This window comes from Apis mellifera, linkage group LG12 (genome assembly GCF_003254395.2).
Source record: "Apis mellifera strain DH4 linkage group LG12, Amel_HAv3.1, whole genome shotgun sequence".
In the NCBI taxonomy this organism is placed as follows: Eukaryota; Metazoa; Arthropoda; class Insecta; order Hymenoptera; family Apidae; genus Apis; species Apis mellifera.
In genome coordinates, this window is record NC_037649.1 from 10,514,864 (window position 1) to 10,529,419 (window position 14,556).

Sequence of the window (14,556 nt, forward strand, 5' to 3'; positions counted from 1 at the left end):
TTTTCTCTCGCCGCGTAAAAGAACTCGAATCCGATCTCGGGACGTCATTTCTTTTCGAAGATGAATAAAAGGTTTTAAACATAGATCTATATTTTCTCCTTTTTCTAAAGCGTAATCAAAGATCTCGAGATTCGAAGACGTATCTCGATCATAAGTAGTTTCTCTGGAAAGAAACGGAAGTTCCGGTGTTAGTTGATCGGACAGGCGGATTGGCGGAGGAAACTAGTTTCGAAGGTTTTAAGGGAGTTTCAATGGCCCAGTGGATTTTGTACACAGGCCACGTCGTAACGATTGTTTTCGCCGTAAACGCGAAATAATAAGATTTAAGGGAATCGACTTGCTCAAACTCATCATTACCTCTCTATAACCTCTCCAAGCTTCCTGTATATTGTCTCCTTTCTTGTAAAAATTACCTCGTAAATGCCAACTTCATCTTATGTGCGTTGCATAATCAAGTGAATCGAAGGAGATTAGATGTTTCATCAATAGTTCCCCTTTGTTATATAAATTATATAAATTTCAATTTCATCTTCCACAGCAAAGAATCGAAGAAAATTAGGAAGATGAATTACACGTTTCATTAATGATTCTTTATAACGTCCATGTTTCCTGTACATTATTGTCTCCTTTCTTATAAAAATTATCTCGTAATAGGTTGCAATCAAGTGCAAAGAATTGAATGATACGTACGTTTCATTAATAATTCTTTTTTGTTATAAAAATTTCTTCATAAATGTCAATTTCATCTTCTATATTGCATAAACAAGTGCAAAGAATCGAAGGAAATTAGGAAGATGAGTTACACGTTTCATTAATGATTCTTTATAACGTTCATGTTTCCTGTACATTATTGTCTCCTTTCTTATAAAAATTATCTCGTAAATGCCAACTTTATTTTATATGGATTGCAAAATCAAGTGCAAAGAATTGAACGATATACGTTTCATTAATAGTTCTTCTTTGTTATAAAAATTTCCTCATAAATGTCAATTTCATCTTCTATATTAAAAATAGAAGGAAAAGAAGTTTCCCCTATATTATTGTCTCTTTTCTTATAAAAATTATCTCATAAACTTCGTCTTATATGTGCGAAGGAAATTAGATATTTCATTAATAATAGTTCTCCTTTGTTATAAAAATTATCTAAATGTCACCTTCATCTTCTGTGCGCGTTGCAAATCAAGTGCAAATCGAAGAAAATCAGATATTTCATCAATAGTTCTCCTTTGTTATAAAAATTGCCTCGTCAAGTTCATCTTCTACGTTGTATAATCAAGTACAAAGGAAATCGAAGGAAATTAGAAAGACGGGTAATAGGTTTCAGTCATAAGAGAAACTATTCCAGTATTTCGATACAGCTTGGTTAATTCAATCCTCTTTCGCACTTGTATCGTCTTTCTACTACTGAATTTCGACGGATCGAATCGCGTTTGGCGTTTCGCCCGGAACTCGAGAGTTAAATTCCAATAAACGGGCTTGTTCGTATTAACGCGTTGCAACTGGCGAGAAATCCATTTATTCTTCTTGAATCACTTTTCGCTTCCCTCGAATGTTCGACCAAATATGTCTTCCAATAGTCTTCCAATTTTCATAATCATTTTTTCTATCGGCACTTTCGATCTTGTAAACTCGTTCAATTTTAAATAATATCATTCGCGTATATGGATTATAACAGATCTATCGAGCGGAGAGTGGAATGATTTTTTTAGGATGCATGTGTACATATATATAGAAAAACCGTAAGAAATAGTAGCAAAGTATTATCTTTAATGGATATTTATAGCACGTTTCGCATGATACGCGGTTAAGGTAACGAAGTGTGATACGGTGAGTTTAGTTTTAGCACCTCGTGAAGTTTATTAAGCGCTGTTAGCAATAAATTTGTGAAAGTAAGTAGCGTAGCCTGGAAAGCCCTCGAATATATCGCTGATGGAATATTTATAGAGAGGAAAGCATCTGCGCGATAAAATGCAGTTATGAAATTGTCTACGAGAAACTTCGAGTATATATCGTCTGATTATTTGTCGATAAAATTCCAACATTATATATATATATATATATATATATATATATATATATATATATATATATATTTTGGTAGCTTAAACGACAGTTAAACTCGTAAAATTAGATTCAAAACGTAGCAAACATTTTTTAATTAGATGAAAGATAAAAGTTGAAATTTTCACTCGAAGATTTTTTTTTTTTTTCTATTCAGACCTCATGAATTTCTCTATTTCGTTATTGACCGATATTTCTCCACCCTTCGTTCCCATGAAAAGAATTACCCTTCCCTTTTCCACCTATCTTAATCAATTTCTTAAATTTCCTCTTCCACGCCACATACCACCCTTTCTCCACCTTCCATTATCGACGACCCCGAGCTTTACCGGGGCCTCCATCATCCCGGTACGTGTATGCTCGCGACACGAGAAAATTCGTTCGAGCCACGCTATCGATTTTATTTTTCCTCTGTGTGTTTCATATTTCCTGACATGGCGTCGAACGTTAACGAGATTCCGCGTGTATCCCCTTTTAACGTCACTTGGCCGTTGCGCCAAGCAAATGGCGATTCTCCATATTCATACGATCGTTACAGGGGAAACCTCTTTTCCCGTCCCGAAACGGAAAGAAAAAGAAAAAAGAGAAAGAAAGAAAGAAAATTTGTCCCGATGCTACTTTGAAAAAGTATCGGTGTAATTCGACGCGTTGCTCTATCCATTATCGTTATATTACGTATACACGAGGATCGAGCGACCTCCTGTTTTCTCCTTCCATCTCCTCCAGCCACGGAATTTCGGCACGATGTTCAGAAACAAAGCAATATCCAACATCGAGAGGTCGGCGAACTCGTCGTCGAATTCCAATAATGATCTTCGGTTTCGCAATGAAATATCGTTGCTAGTTACACACAGGCACGCGCACACGAGCGTGTGCAACCGTTTACCGCGGTGACGACGGTTTCGAGAAATAGGTGGCGAGGCTCGGGATACGGTTTCCGGGATAAAGTGGCGGCTTAATGGATTCGGTAACGCGACCGATGCTGGTTTTCGGGATGTAAATGGGATTTTCTTTGATGGACGCGCTTCTCCCCGCGTGACGAACGGTGATTCCTTGCATTTCATATCGAAAAAAACGCGCGCCTATTTCTCTCGATATATAAGAATATTTAATGGAAACCGTGGCAAAGAAGAAGACGAACGTCATTCGATAGATTAGAAAATTAGGAAATTATATATGGATAGTCTTTTGCGAATAAATCTTCCTTACGATTAATTGCAATAAACTGACCCTTCGTTCCCCTCGTTCTATCCCAAAATTCCGATGGAGGAGAATTCAGTGGCGCAGAGAACGCGACTCGAACGAGGAATAAAACCGATAACATAACCGTGGTAGTTATATAGAGTTTCCTCGGTGAAATAACGCAGGGATCACGTGGTGTTTACACGAATTCGTCCCGCGGCGAAATTCCTCCTACCCCCTCCCCGCTTTTATATTTTTAACCGCGCCCTATCGTGACTTCTAAATGCAAAATCCCGCAACGTTCTATCAAACATTCCTCGCACGTTCCGCGCGTCCCGCCTCGAATTCCCCATTCGATCCTTGCGCTAAGCAAGAAGGCCCGCGGATACACGTTTTTGACTTATCTCAAACCTCGTCGCCGACTACGTTTCGAATTGTCGCGAGGACCGCGTGACATTAATAATTAATGCGGAGGGGGAGGACAGCGATTGGCTCGTAGAGATTGGAAGAGAGAAAGAGAGAGAGAGAGGGGTATAGATATGGTTTAACGAGGATATAAAAAGAAAGAATGGAAAGGGTGGATTCACGTCATCTATTTTGCAAGTTCGAATGCAAGGTGGGATACACGAGGAGATCGTTTTACAGCGTGTTTTTCGTGTACGTGTATGCAGGTTGGAAAAGATCCAAGAGTTCTTTCTGGAATGTTTCCAGCATTTTCTCCAACGTTTTAATTCATTTGTCAATTACACGCACCGCCTTACGGGAATAAACCCTCTTAACGACACTGCGTATTTTCCTCCCTCCTACTTTTTTCAACTGAATTTTCCTCGTAATACTTTACGCCCCGTGGCTCGGGGAGAGGTTTCAGTATCGGTAGGAGCAGTTGGATGGAAGAGATGTAATTACGGAATTGAATTTTAAATTTTCCGAATAATAATATCATATAACGTGGATTCTTGATAAATAATGCTTCCTTGGAGAAATAATGCGAGGAACGCGTAACAACGGCTTTCTAACCTGATGTATATGTACACTTTCGAGCAAAACCACCGAGAATATAATCCGAATAGATATTTGAAAACCATAGGGTTGAAAATATTATATAGTTGCATAAGTCTGTCACGTAACGATTTACAATTTTCCCGTATTTTCCCTCGACGAAGGAGGAAAGGAAGGAGAAACGAAACTACGACGTTGGATGTAATATACGAACGCACCGCGAGGGAATAACGAAAACTGGCCATCCTCGTGGCCGTATACAAATTTCCGAGAAAAGGGTCGAAATCGTTTTATTTCGAACAACGGAACCCCTCCCCCTTTCGCCTATCACCAATCGTGAGGATCGAAATGAGATCGAAGGGGAATTGGAACGATTCACGCAGCAGTCACAAAAAAAAAAAGAAAAGGCAGAAGGAAAGAAAAAAAAAGGAAAAACTATCCTTTGCATTTCTAGCCGCGATTCGATTTAAGCATCGGACAAACGGCTCGATACCCCCTCGCGCGGGCTTGTCCAAGAAGATTGGATCGTATTGAAAGCGGGGATCTTGGAATTGGAAGGCCCTTCCATCCCTTCCACGCGTGATGAAGAAGTGTCTGGAGGGTGTATAAAACGGTGTACCGAATCACTTACCTGGTATTGGATTGCCGTGCGACCCTCTCCGCTCATTCCGCCCGGCCGAACGCGATCGACGGAGACGAAGCCGCCGGATAAATTATTGACCTCGACCTGCCTCCATCTCCCCGCCTTTTCGCGGCTTGAATACCGAATGCGCGCACGTATTCCGATCCAGAGAGGAGCGGGATCAGAGGGATGAAACAGAGAAACTCGTCACTCACCGTTAAATACACTTTTTCCCCACCGTTCCCATTCGAAATGGGAATGGTTGTAAATCCAACGTGCTTGTATTATGCATTCAGAGGGGACATTGATGAACGACAGTCTCTTGTTTCCCTGACTTTTCCCCGCTCGACTTTTCCGAATCGCATCGCGTCGAAAAGTTTCGAATGATCAATAGTCGAAAAATGCAACGCGGGCGATGCAACCCATCCGCCGTTCACACCCTTCCAACGCCGTTTTCCATCTCCTCTGCCCTTTCAATCGAGACTCTAGCGAATCGGTTGTATACGCCGTTTATATATATAAAACGTATCTTCTCTCTGTCTTCTTTCTTTTTTTTTTTTTTTTTGTTATTTCGTCAGATCCTTTTCTCCGTTATTGAAACGCGCAAGTTTTCAATAGCATTATTGGCGACCGATTGTCTTCTCTGCAACGAAACTCTTGTCATCTATCAATCCGACTTTATCTTTCGATCGAGTGATTTAACATCGGCATTTTATTCGAGGTGTACTGTTGGAAAATCATTTATCATTCTCTCGCTTTACTTTTCGTCTCTTCCTAAATTTTCTATCCATCTCTTTTCTCGAGATCATCGGTTCGAGATCGAAAGATTTAAATTTCGAAGAAAATTTTCCAAGATAGAAAAATTCGTTTCGATTATCGAGGATAATCTATGATTAAAAATACGTATAGTAACTTACATCATTCGTGAAATGTAATATAATTGCGTGATAATTTAATTTTTATGAGATGTTCATTCAATCGATCGATTCATAATTGAATTATTGCCTTGGTCCGTGTGATCAAAAGAATATTCGACGATGGAAAAAAAAATTGAGAGCGCCCGATGAATTCGTGCCGATAAAATTTTAGAAATTACGTTTTTGCTCGAACTTTGTTTCCGAGTAGGGGATTACAAAAGCAAGTAAGAAGATTTATCGTAAAATTAAGAGTTTGCGAAGGGTCTTTATATCGGGTCGTTTAACGATGAAGAGACTAACAGGGAAGAAAAATAAGAAAAGAAAATGAATGTGGGATGTTCATTCACGAATCGAGAGAACCAGGTTGGAAAGAAAATTAAATCGTCGACGGAATCACCGATAATAATTTCCATCTTTCTGATTCGATTCTTCGGATCATAAGTCGATCCGTGAAAGAGGTTGATGAAGCCGTAGAAATTCAACCGGAGCAATGCTCCCTGCATTTCGCAATTTAACTTGATCACAGACTGAACATTTGTATTTTTTCTTTCTTGCGGGATCCTTCGATCAAATCGAATTTTATTTACCTTCTTCGAATGCTAATCAACGAAACAATACGATATTCCGTTGATTCGTACGATGATCACGTGATACGGAAATCAATATTTTCGACGAGCTTGATATTTCAACTGTCTATTCGAATGAACAAATGGAATCACAGTCAGACGATTTTTAATATAACCAGATGACATTTAGTCGTATGGATTATTGTGGATGATGTCGAGGGAATTTTATCGGGAAACGTAAAGCCTTTTCTCTTGAATTTAATATCGGGAACCAGAATTTTTGTTGCTCGTTTTCGCCGACGTTCAGGTAAAAAAGTAGACGGAAATATGGGAAAAATGTCAATTACATTGACGGTTTTTGGTCGAAAAGTTCGCGAACTCTGTGTCTCTGGCTAGCACGAGTCACGCTTGCTTCCCTCCTTCGCGTATTCTGTTGCACCGAAACGGAACGAAATCAAAGAAATAACGAGGTTAATAAGGGAGCGTAATATCGAAAGGATGGTAAGGTTATTCGTGCTAGGCACGATCCTCATTCAGATACTTCGAAGGATGATACTACTATGGAATTGTTCATAGAAATTGCATCGTATCGGTGAATATGAAAATCCATATTATCTGTCGGCAACTTTTCTGCACGGAATCTCGAGGAAATAATAAATCCATTTCACCGTATTCTATACGGAGGTAAAATTAAATATAATAATAGTAAGTGAATTTTCAATTTTAATAATGATTCAATAAATAATAATTTTCGAATGCTAGAAGTTTTGTTCGGAATTATCGGAATTGAATGGCGGGTGATAAATCATTTTAGAGTTGCCTCTATGGATTGTGGAATTATTGGACAATGACTTATCACGTTTCACTTACCAAATATAGGATTCCCACGATGCGTTGCTAAACCACCAAGCGTGAGTACGTGCGAGTGATCCGCCGTCACGACGAGAAGCGTCTCTGACAAGTCCACTTCCTTCATCACCGCCCTCACAGCTTCCTCCAAAGCCAATGTTTCGTCCAACGCTCGATAAGCATTGTTATAGTGATGCGCGTGATCGATTCTGCCACCTGGAGATAGACAAATGGACCTTTCCCGTTTAATCACACGTCTGACAGAGAGAAATTAGTACAGAGATCGTAATGTAATAAACAAATTGACAGATGTAAACGAGAAATTTTATTTTATGTACTATCGATAGAAGAAAGATATGCATGGAATAATTCGAAAATGATTATGAATAAAATTTTGCGAAGATGAAAATTGTTGATTCTTTTCGCCACGAAACTGATCACCGATATGAACTTCGTAACTCGTAAATAGTATTTAAAGCGTAAATTTTGATTGAAAAAGATTCTCGAAATTAAAGAAACACTCGACCATATGATATAAAACAGCTTTTCACCGAACTACCTAACCAACAAGTTTTATTCAGTTGAGAATCAACTTTAGATGCACTTTGAAAAACTCTCGACGCGAGTAACTTTAAAACCAATATTGTCACTTCGTAGGAAGCTATCCTATAATCGTATTAACGACTTTAATATTTTTTAAGTATACTTTTGAATAAACTTTTAACTTTCTAAAAGCATCTAGATGTTATAAATAGAAAGATAAATATATATTCCTAATATTAAATACTTTGATATATACTAAAGAATATTAAAGACATCGTAAAAAGTAAATTTTAATCCAAACGAGAATTATGTCATTTTTCACACATCGAAATGTGTTTGTAATTTATATAAATGTAATTTTATTTCTCTTGTTGTATTTAATAAAAATTATAAATATCTTAAGTACTATATGAAGTTATAAAATGAAAACATATCTTATCTAATCTATTATGAATACGTATTCCTTTATTTCTTGAAATATCACATTTTGAAATATGTGAAAAATGTTCAAGTTTTAATGATTCATAATGATTCGAATTTTAAATGATAGCGAGTTGAGAAAAATCACTTTAAAAATTTTCCACATCGTTGGATTATTATGAAATTCACGTTTAATAATTCTAGAAAATTCACTTGCTTTCTTTTATTCACTTTGTCACCACTTTACAATGAAAACCGAGAAAAGAAACGAAAACGACGATGAAATTACAGAGGCAGGAAACGAGCATCATCAGCATTACCGTCGAATTCGCGTTTGGTAAAACACCATGGCCATTGTAGTTAACGCTAATTATTCAGAACAATTCACAAGAATTCCAGATTCAATTATCGAACTAGCAAACGACACGACGCTGACTCTGGAATAGATTACTAAAAGTTCAACTTGAAGTTGAACGCGTCACTTAGAAACGATCCAAAATGGCCGAATCGATATTCGATATACGTGGTGGCGCTACAGTGAATAGTGAAGGTGAGCATATATGCAAGATGGCGGAAATTGGATCGAAAGCGTGGAATCGAATCAGTTGCAGGACGAATCGAAGCAATTGGGGATAAAACGGGACAGGAATTCGACCTTAGAGTATCACGCTAAAAGGTTTAGTAGTATTCGGTATCACTTGGCTCAGCCAGACGGCGCCGTGGCTAACTGCAATGATCCGGTTTTACGGTCGAACATTAATTCTGTCTCGATCACATTACGTGGAAGTTGTGAATGAACGCGTTGTTTGTGCAATATAAATGTGCGATATAATATATTGTAAATATATACTGTGTTTTGAACGATGAAGAATGTTCACGATATGAAAAAGATTGAACGAAATAAAGAAGATCGTGTGAATGCTGCAAGCGAAGAAAATTAATACATCGATGACGTATTTCGTAGCAGGTGCATTGAGGTAAGTTTATTTTTTCGATTAAAAACTATTGAAATAATCGATGAAATTACATTCGAAAGAGAATTTTTATGCATATATTTGATAATTGTCTGTGAATTTTTCTTGTGATGTTAATACTTGATGTTTAAAGATTTTGATTTATATAGTCTACGTATAACACCTATTATACATATAAATCGATGATGCATATCTTATCTCATATTCTACGAACATTTATGATTTAGATATAATTATTTCGGAAACTATTGCGTCAAATTTAGCCTTATTTCGGTGTGACATTATTACAGTTGCACATTACTATCGAAATTGTATCAAATTTACCAATCCATGCGTTATAATAGAATCATAGAATTTCAATATGAGTATTCACACTACATCGTGTCTCTGCGTAGTATGCATCATGTGATTCAGCCTTTCTCTACGTTAGTGGAAATAATTGCAGCATCGGAGTTAATTACTAATATATGTGTTAATTACTAATATATCATTCGATACAGTATTCAATATTAATATAATCTATTCATATAATTTTTACATCGAATAATTTTATTTAAAATAATACGAAAAATAATAAAAGATATATTTATATTGAAATGTATTTTAATTAGAGAACATATTCATCTCTTAGTTGGGTAATTTTCACTAATTTCTTCAATTAACAATATTATATAACTGTACGTTGAAAGAATATCGTTTCGTATCAATGAATAATTATATAACTACATCGATTGTTATCCGTGAAATATTTTTGCTTATTGTGTTTATTGCAGCAAACGTTGTTCCAATAAATCACCAGTTGCAATAAAACACGAACAACTACGTCTACCGAATAACCCCACCGAGTAAAACGATATTTCTACCTGGATATTTCCACAAATATTTAATCGTTGATCTCACCGCTTCAATGTTTCGTATTATTTTAAACGTATTCTCCGTAATCCAAAATTGCAAAATACAAAGAATGAATCGTCTTAAAAGTGAAAATGTTTCGTAAAAAAAAGATATACTTTTTTCTTTTTTTTTTCTAATATATTTCATAAAATTATACATTACTTCTATTTTCGTCTAAGACATAAAATATTATCTAACGATATATATTCATATATGTATATGTATGCGCGTACAACGAATATGCATGTTAAGACACGATGAATTGGTAATTCATATAACAAATATTATTATTATTGAACATTTCTACAGAATGTTTTACGGAAACGCTTTACGGTATTATCGATTTGAATAAAAAAAAAAAAAAATTAATGGACCGGAAAAATTTGATTTTGAAAATATTACGTTAACGATTCTTTTGGGATTGAAACTTATATTGTAATATAATATCCAAGTGCCAACAAAAATTATTTCGAGAGATTAAAACGCGAAAAAATTTTTATTTTTCATTTCCACAGCATTCCACTGCGAATTTAATTTCATCGATTATACGTGCACAGCCCGTGATGAAAAGTTTTAATACGCTCATAATGAAATTAAATGATAGTAGTGCGCATTTTGTAGCAAATGAAATTCGTTGTTTGTAATAATCGGAAAAATGAAAATTTAAGGCGCAACAAGGATAAATTCGAAATAATATCGCATTATTTTTCATTTATTTGATTTCAAGCAATTTACAGAAACATGTATGAATTTTCTCGTTTTTGTTTTCATAAATACGTTGGATAACAGAATTTTTTTCGCTGTATAAAAAGTATTATTGCGCTTTTGTTTAGAAATAGAGATTCGGTACTTTTAATTGGTTTTCGCTGGTATTTGAAACACGACAGCAACGACGTGAAATTCTACTGTTGGTCACCAATACTGTTATTGAATAGAACAAAGCTATTCGAAAAAGTTATTTTCCCGAAATCTTACCGAATACTTTTTATTCGATATTTTATTACCAATTAAATTATATATACGTATATACATTATGAAAATCCTTCGAAGTAGATTAATATTTTTCACGAGAAAATTTGTATCAAAAAATTTCAAAATCCTATTGGATTAAAATTATATTATACATAAAAATTCGCGAATAGAGAATAAAATAGAATATTGAATTAATCTTTTGTTTCAAATAGATACGATTATCACTGACTGATAAATTCAAAATAGCATTATTTGCAATTAGTCAGAGAATAAAGAAACGACCCAATTTGCATTTGAATTAAATTCCAGTATTTAAGAACCCTATAGAATTAAGATCTCTAGAAGAGATTCGCAGAATGCTCCGTAATGAACGTGCTTATTCGAACTTAATGTCGCTGCTCCTTCCTTCCTGTCCGAATTTCAGAATTTTTATCTGAGCAATCTGAATGACCGATAAGTCATTTTAATACATCGATTTATATCGACGATCGTATCTATTCGATCCTCGTCGATCTGAATATTTTATTTTTTGAAAAAAAAAATATATATAATATAATTATTCCACGCGTTTCAAAAAATAAGATAATTAAAAAAGATGATCTTCTAGAATCTTTTCCGATCTAATTAAAATCGAAAAAAAATATGCAGATGCAAATGATCGTTCTTTTTAATCGTTTCCCCTTAATTTCCATACTTGTGATTTTTCATCCACGGAATAATTTCCTCTCGACTTTTTTAAATATATCGACGAAAATAGACTCTTAACACGACAGAAATAACGGGATAAACGGAATTAATTCTAAATTAGATTTTTCTTTCTTTCTTTCTTTTCTTCTTCTTCTTCTTCTTCTTCTTCTTCTTCTTCTTCTTCTTCTTTTTTATACAAATTGACCACTCGCTTGAATATCGGTCGTTCAAGCTGGCACAGTTTTCCCAGGGATGCTTATTTTTATCCAACATAAAATTAGACAAATTCTCAAACGAGAAAAAACTAAATTTCTCCCCTTTTCCCGTTTATACGGATTGTTCAGAATTTCCATGTGGACTCCGCCGTAATCGCGAAATAAAAGTTGGCTCTAGAAGCTCGATGGCTGCAATTTGGGCAAAAAAATAAAAAGAGAGGGTGGAAAAAAGTGGTAAAAATCTGATAAAATAGTTTTGACTAATAACAAAAGTGTTTCATCAATTATCTACCGGTGAATCAAATAATACGGAATTATATTTTATGTCTCGTGTTTAATTTATAATTATTGTTTAACGAATAAATTGTTGTCGAAAATGTTGTGTCATCGTAACGTGAAATATCCATATTTGCTCAGTTATTTACAAATATAAATTTGCAGAATTATTCTTATCATAGTATGAAAGCTCAGGAAGAATGACTTTAACGAATAACTGGAATTTCAAAATACAATAAAGTCAATCATGCGAATCATTTTTATTTGATAAACAACCATGATTTCTTTGATTTGATAATTATTATAAAACTTGGAGAAATTTCATAAATTAAGTATTATAAAAATCAAAATATTTTTACATATATTTTTGTAAATAATTGAAATACTTTTATGAACAAGTAGAATTTTTGTATAGAATTTTGCCAATATTTATACATTTTTGTATTTGTTATTATTTCCGAACCACTGTCTAATTCCATAATGTCGTGCCAAAACTCGTGCACAACTGGTAGCAACAGTTGTCACGATAGGAAACTTTGGATCCAGATTTCGGTATCTGCTACAAGGCAACCGATGTTGAATTCCAGGAACGGAAGCAATTCTCGAACGAAGTTTGAAGGATGGAACACTATCATCGTGCACGATAGTGCAATTTCACGATGAATCGCGATAAATCCGATGTTATCTGATAATTTTAATCCCGCGTTTAATTTACATTTCCAAATACAATTGAATCGTTTTTTTTTTTTTTTTTCATACCAGATGAGTGAATCATATTTAAGATCAAGAATTATTATCAAGTAATTTAATTGTCACGATACGAGTAAAGAAACAATGAAACTCGTTGCGACGATTTTTTAAATTTCAACAACTTATTATTTCAAGATTACTCCTTTTACAATATTCATATATTTCTTTCTTTCGAATATAGTTTTCCCTGGAAATTCCACTCCGCTCGCAAATTTTCTTCCCAATTTTTTTCTTTCTTTCCTTCCCTTATCTACATTTCCCCGCTTTCGGAAGGAAATTATAATTTTATTTTAATGTAGAACCGGTGAGAACTGGTAAAGAGGCAATTATTATTCCATCTGCGAACGACGAAAATACACGGGGAAAGAGTCCACGGTCACGAAAATGGCTGGCTCAGCGGTCTCTTCGGGACTCTTCGGGTGGGGCGAGGGGGAAAGGAAGGGGAGGGAAGAAAAAAGTGTATCTTCGTACAAGCCGAGGAAACGTTTTTCCCAACTACGAAAGAACGTGAGATGTACATACCGGTTAGCAGGGGCGGAAAGCTATAAACTCGATAAAGTATAGAACGCTGACTCAATCTTCTCGTGCAGGGAACTCGCGTTTCCCTATTCTCAAAAGGAATACTCTCCTTCTCTCTGTCTCTCTCTCTTAAGAGAGAGAGAGAGTATTAGCTCAATCGTATTTCGCCATCGAATTTCAATTATTGAATTCTAACGAGACGAGTACGATAATTCGAATTCTTCGAGTTTTTAGTAATTTTGCGCAACGTTTTAATTCCATTGGAGACAAAACGAAGTGCGTAATATATTTTCCTTTAATCGTAGAAAAGAAAAAAAACGAACTATCCGAAAAAAGTATGGTGAACGAGATTCGTAATGGGAAGGAATTATATCGTGCCATTACGCTTTCGTCCTTTTCAATTCATCGTCCTCCGAACTCAAAGTTCGGAAATGAAGGGAACAATTTCTTTTTCTTTGTCCTATAAACGCATGGCTCCACAAAGGAACTATCCGGTGAAACATTGGAATAATACATCCTCGGTGAAGTTCGAGGTCCCTTTTGTTCGTACCTACGTACCTTCCACGAAAAGGAAATATCCTTCGGGATTTTTGGCCAGTATACGAAGCGCCTTTATCGTCATTTCGGCCAGTGACGGGTCACCGCTTCCGTTCGTGTTTCGATCAACGTCGAAGTCCATATGGGAATAGGAGAACAACCCTGGAATGATTGAACAATATGTAATCACCGATTTCCTATTCCGCTACAATTTTTCTCCCCCATTCGTCCCCCTTTGTGAACCAATTTGGAAATTTAACACAATTTCTTTTTTCGCGAACCTTAATTTTCCCAAGAATAATATTTATCTTAATAGTTTTAACCGAGCGAGTGCAAGTGAAATGTTTTCTTTTTCTTTTTTCCATTTTTATTTCTCGATAAAAACGCGAAACGCAATTATTAATTGCCGGCCAATAATTTTGCCTTATTAGATACAATCTTGGGAGGGAATCAACAGTTCTGAATCAATAGGCCAAGTGTAATCTCATATTCAAACGTTACGCCGTTCATAATTAGGGCGGACTAACTAACAGCTAACTACATCCAAGCATTAATCGCGCAAGATCGATAATC

At 35.6% G+C, this 14,556-nt stretch overlaps 2 protein-coding genes across 12 annotated transcripts in view; one reads left to right on the top strand and one right to left on the bottom strand.

The window, feature by feature from the left end:
• LOC410393 (alkaline phosphatase) overlaps window positions 1–14,556 on the bottom strand; it is a 195,379-nt gene that overhangs the window by 37,872 nt on the left and 142,951 nt on the right. For 10 of the 11 annotated variants that reach the window (XM_006566892.3, XM_026444476.1, XM_006566894.3 and 7 more), the window contains 2 exons: window positions 14,005–14,145; window positions 7,218–7,412 (listed from right to left, as the gene is read on the bottom strand). In XM_006566892.3, coding sequence (XP_006566955.2) covers window positions 7,218–7,412; window positions 14,005–14,145 — 336 coding nt within the window. The remainder of the gene's footprint in view (window positions 1–7,217; window positions 7,413–14,004; window positions 14,146–14,556) is intronic. The other variant, XM_026444477.1, reaches the window with a different exon arrangement.
• LOC100576484 (caspase-1) overlaps window positions 8,732–14,556 on the top strand; it is a 48,849-nt gene continuing 43,024 nt past the window's right edge. Inside the window, exon 1 of the mRNA XM_006566897.3 lies at window positions 8,732–9,136. Within this exon, the coding sequence (XP_006566960.2) occupies window positions 9,078–9,136 (59 nt within the window). The 5' untranslated portion in view covers window positions 8,732–9,077. The remainder of the gene's footprint in view (window positions 9,137–14,556) is intronic.